This window comes from Nelumbo nucifera, chromosome 1 (genome assembly GCF_055504915.1).
Source record: "Nelumbo nucifera cultivar China Antique chromosome 1, China Antique-T2T, whole genome shotgun sequence".
In the NCBI taxonomy this organism is placed as follows: domain Eukaryota; kingdom Viridiplantae; phylum Streptophyta; class Magnoliopsida; order Proteales; family Nelumbonaceae; genus Nelumbo; species Nelumbo nucifera.
Genome location: NC_142649.1, coordinates 166,751,862 through 166,757,083, shown reverse-complemented (window position 1 = coordinate 166,757,083; position 5,222 = coordinate 166,751,862). Strand labels below are relative to the sequence as shown.

The 5,222-nt window shown below is 39.3% G+C and overlaps 1 protein-coding gene and 1 non-coding gene across 2 annotated transcripts; both read left to right on the top strand.

Moving 5' to 3' along the window:
- Window positions 1-979: 979 nt before the first annotated feature.
- LOC104613236 (Pentatricopeptide repeat (PPR) superfamily protein) lies at window positions 980-3,232 on the top strand. The gene has a single exon (XM_010280972.3). It carries the CDS (start codon window positions 1,332-1,334, stop codon window positions 3,120-3,122), a length of 1,791 nt encoding a protein of 596 aa, XP_010279274.1. The 5' UTR covers window positions 980-1,331; the 3' UTR covers window positions 3,123-3,232.
- Window positions 3,233-4,710: 1,478 nt separating this feature from the next.
- On the top strand, window positions 4,711-4,782 carry TRNAC-GCA (transfer RNA cysteine (anticodon GCA)). Its single transcript has one exon. It is a non-coding gene; the product is annotated as a tRNA-Cys (tRNA).
- The last annotated feature ends 440 nt before the right edge of the window (window positions 4,783-5,222 follow it).

The window sequence follows — 5,222 nt, the reverse complement described above, 5'->3', positions numbered from 1 at the left end:
ACAAATGACCCTTGATCAGAATAATTGATGAAGACTGCCGCGAAATGTTTTCTTTTCCCGAATAACTACGAGTTGCTTCTGTTCGACCTCAAATAACCGGCGATTCAGAGCTCTGATCAAAGATCCGACCGTTCAGAATGAAGAAAAATGAGTTATCCACTTACTATCCAAATTTCTGCTCGATCGGAAAGTTCCGGCCATTTGATAAACTCTGCGCACTGAGAAATCTGCACAGTATTTCGATTTCTCTCTTTATCTAACCCTAGCTTTTGTTTTTTTTTTTTTTTGAAAAAAAAAACAGTTGGCTGAAGGAGAGTGGGCTATAATATGGGTCAATATCCCATAATGGGCTGGGCCCAACACAACCAGGGCCCTAATTTTATAGAAAAGTGGAGAGAATAGAGGAGATCTGGAGATGATATAGAAATTCCTATAAATTAAATCTGGAGTATAAATGGATGGGGCTCAGGGAGAGGATAAGTAGGAAATTAGAAATTAGAGATAACTTAGAAGAGAATAATGAGTTTGTTTTTTTGGGAGATACGGTTGGAGGAGAGAATAGATGGGCTTGGAGTATCTATTGGGACGTTGGGCTATGTTTAGTTTGAAGGAAAAGCTGGGGAAATCTATACAAGGTTTGTCAAGGTTTCCTTCAAACCAAACATAGATTTCAGATGGATCAAGCCTATTTTTTACCAAGCTATGCTTCCAAACCTCTTCAAGCCCTTCCTGAGTCAGGTTATACTTGGGAGTGTTGCTCCAATCTTGCAACCAGCAAAGCTGAATTGCTCAAGCACTGCGAGTAAAATTTTTAAGTTTTAACATGCCCTGTATTGGGCTTAGTCTACAGCTGGGCCTATTATACATTCGTTAATGAAAAGTATATTATTTTTATCCTATGGACCTTAGGCCCATCTATCTTGAAAGCTGAATAATGTGCCTAAGCTAAGCTGGCATTTGTCAAGGCACATAGCGCAAATCTGCAGAGGCCAAAGACATAGGCCCCCTTCTGTCTTTTGCTTCAGTAAGTAGAACACGGTTGAGGATTTCGTCACAGTGAAGATGCAAAGGCCGATGGTTTCTGGTTGCATTGGCTGGTCTTAGAAAGATTTCTTAACTAAAAATTTACTCCAATGGATGAACTTCGCCACCCATCCCCCCTCTCTCTCTCTGTCTATCTCTCATTGACGCAAGATTGGAAGGTTCAGAATAAAATCATTAAATCGTTCGTTACTTTCGTCTAGTCCGTCTGCAATTGCCACAAGATCAAGGATCGGCGGCTTCTGAGTTAATAAAATGCCCAACACTTTCCAGCGTCAATCAATACCCCCATGAAATCTCCAAAATCTACATCTAATCACCCCATCCTTCTCCTCTTAGAAGAATGCAGGACCCTAAAGACTCTGAAGCAAGTTCACGCTCAAATGATCACAATGGGTCTCATCCTCCACACCTTCCCTATCAGTAGGATTCTTCTCTTATCCTCCATACTAGCCCCACCCTACGCACTCTCCATCTTCAACCAAATCCAACACCCAACAGTCTTTCTCTTCAACACTCTCGTCTCCTCTCTCGCCGCGCAGGACTATACCCACGTATCTTTCTCTCTTTACTCTCGAATCCTTTCCGACAAAACACTCAGACCCAACAACTTTACTTACCCATCTCTTTTCAAGGCTTGTGGGTCTCACCCGTGGCTCGACCATGGTCGAGCACTCCATGCCCATGTCGTGAAATTTCTTGAACCTACGTCCGACCATTTCGTCCGTGCTTCCTTGCTCAATTTTTACGCTAAATGTGGCAAACTTGCCCATTCTAGGTACCTCTTCAATCAAATTTCAGCACCTGATCTTGCAACGTGGAATTCTATCTTGGCTTGCTATGCTCGGAGCAGCACTGCTAATGTCGTTGGCACGAACGCTGCTAGTGAAGACACTGGTTTGGCAGTTGAGGTCTTGTCTCTGTTTGGTGAGATGCAGTTGTCCCCAATAAGGCCGAATGAAGTCACCCTTGTTGCTTTAATTGGTGCCTGTGCTGATTTGGGTGCTCTTACTCAAGGTACATGGGCACACGCGCATGTATTGAAGAACAATCTTAGTTTAAATCGCTTTTTATGCACTGCTTTGATCGATATGTATGGGAAATGTGGGTGCCTACATTTAGCAAAACAGGTTTTCGATCAATTGCCCCAAAAGGACACATTATGTTACAATGCGATGATCAGAGGGCTTGCGATTCACGGACATGGGCAACAAGCACTTGATCTTTTTAACACGATGACATATAACGGTGTGAGGCCTGACGAAGTCACCATTGTAGTAGTAATCAGTGGGTGTGCACATGTTGGCTTGGTTGAGGAAGGTCGTAAATTGTTCTTATCAATGAAGGAAGCTTACGGCATTGAGCCAAAACTAGAGCATTACGGGTGCCTAGTGGACCTTCTTGGTCGAGCTGGGCGGCTTAAAGAGGCTGAAGAAATAGTTAGGGCCATGCCCATGAAGCCGAATGCAGTGTTATGGAGGTCTTTATTAGGGGCATCCAGAGTCCATGGTAATTTGGAGTTGGGGGAAGTTGCACTCAGGAACCTAATACAATTAGAGCCTGAGACTAGTGGAAATTATGTACTCCTATCAAACATGTATGCTAGCATCAACAGATGGGATGATGTGAGGAGGGTGAGGAAGGTGATGAAAGATCAGGGCATTAACAAAATGCCTGGATGTAGCTTGATTGAGATTGGTGGGGAGATACATGAGTTTATCATGGGAGACAGAGCACACCCTCATTCAAAAGAAATTTATTTGAAGATTGAAGAGATAAGCAAGAGGCTAAACGCATATGGTCATAGGCCAAGCACCAAAGAAGTGTTGTTTGACATAGAAGAGGAGGAGAAGGAAGATGCTCTCTCCTATCACAGTGAAAGGCTAGCAATTGCTTTTGCTCTTATTTTTTCTACTTCAAGTGTCCCTATCCGAATTATAAAGAACCTTAGAGTATGTGGTGATTGCCATGCAACCACAAAACTTATTTCTAAGATATACCACAGGGAGATAATTGTGAGGGATCGTAGCAGGTTTCATCATTTTAGAGATGGGGCATGCTCTTGTTTGGATTATTGGTAAATAGGGTCAAACCCTCAATATTGTTTCTTGTTTGTAGAATCAAAAGGATCTAAAGAGAGACCAATTCTCTCTCTCTCTCTCTCGTTTAAATCTGATTGATAGGTTTTAATAAAAATTGTTGTTGTCATCATCATCATCCAAGCTTTATCCCAACTAAATGGGGTTGGTTACATGAATTTTGCTTCATCAATCTATTCTATTTAAAGTTATATCCACCATTAAACTATTAACCTATGCCCTTAAATCAGGATGATTTAGGGCTTAAATCATTATCACTTTTAACCAACCGAGGGCAAACTTGTTGGTGTGTTAGCTGGTTTGTTCCAGCATTGATGCAGAATTGAATCCCACAACCAGCAGTTTAGGAAAAAAGGGGTCAAGGGGGAAATTATTAATGGTGCATGGCACCGAATACCAAAAAAAAATCATTGTCATCTTTTAATAGTCTGGACCCAATCTGACCAAACTGAGAAATCGATCAGAACTGACTCTTTATATTTGGGTCGGTTTTCATTCAAGTTCAGTCGGTTTTGGGTGGCCTATTCATCTACCCAAATAGGTTGGTTCGGTTGCCCCGGCCCACATTTTTCAACTGGTTGCACTTGGATTTTCAATTCTTAGGTTCACAAATTGGGTCTAGGCCCAAAACCTCAAACTTTTCTAATTTTTGAAATGGGCTTCGGCCTAGCCTCAAAGTAGTCCAAGTCCAGCCCGAGCATACATATACATACATTTGTACATATACATGTTGATGCATACATATATATATATATAGATGCACGTATATACACATGCTTGAATACTTATATGTAAAATACTAATTTTCTATTTAAATGATTAAATTAGTGATACTAAATTGTTTTATGCAACTTTTTAGTACATTGGACTTAACAGGCCCGATCCGACTATAATACCAATTTTTAGTTTGGGCTGGGCCTAGATTGCAAAGATCACTCTTGACATCAGAACCAGTCCAGACTCGGGCTTTAAACCTAATATTTAGGGTTGGGTCTTGATTGACCTTAAACCCAATCCAGCCCATCCAACTTGCTACCCGTACATACAAGAGCCGTCAACCAGCAAATCCTTCTAAATTTGTTGGATCATCGGATAGGTCCAAAAAATCATATCAATGTTTTCAAAACTGGATTGGACCAGACAGTTGGATCGGAAAAACCTGGAACCGGTCAACTGATTGGTTCCATTTAACCCCAAAACTGTTTTTTTGGCCCAAAACCATTGATTTGGTCCGCGAACCACTGACCTGGGTGATCGAATCATCAAATCATTTGACCTGGAAGCGGTTTTTGGTCATTTTTTTGTCTTTTTAATTTTTTTGTCTGAGTGGGCTGTTCATTCAGGTCAGACGGTCAGACCATTCAACCCAGGAACCAGGCCCCAAAACGGTTCCCTGTCCAATCAGATTTTAAAAACCTCGAAGAATCATATAAATTTATTTCCAGTATAGTCTTTCTTTCTTTCTTTCTTTTCTTTCATTTTGCATTATCCAATGCTCCTTTTTTATGGAAGCAAGGTTCAAATGATAATAAGATAGGATATAAAATTACACATATAGTATCACGCGAGTGGGTCCATAGCTTAGTGGTAGAGCATTTAACTGCAGATCAAAAGGTCACCAGTTCGAACCTGGTTGGGCCCTAGCTGTTTATCGATCATCAAAGCTATTTGAATCATTTGCAATTTTTCTTTTGAACTCAAAACACAGTGCACATGGCACCGAAAGTCTTTGATTGCAATATTTACCGAAATAACGTAATTTTTATTAATGGATATCCAAAGAAATAATCAATATTTGTGTTTATCAACTCCAACTAAAAACTAAGATAAATAATATTTAAAATTAGTATTTTATAAATAAATGGAATAAATAATCTATCAATTCTATATTTACATCAAAATATGATTTTAATCTTAATAAATTTATACAAATAAAATATTAAAAGTAGAATAATTACCTTATTACTTAAAATTTATAAATTTGCACATGATATATATCTTACAAATTTTATATAATTTTTATAATTATTAATTAATATTTTATTTTACATTAAATGATAATATATTTATCATTTACCAAAA

What these genes read in the sequence shown, in the direction of transcription:
- LOC104613236 (XM_010280972.3), top strand. Translation starts at nt 1,332, where the DNA reads ATGAAATCTCCAAAATCTACATCTAATCACCCCATCCTTCTCCTCTTA.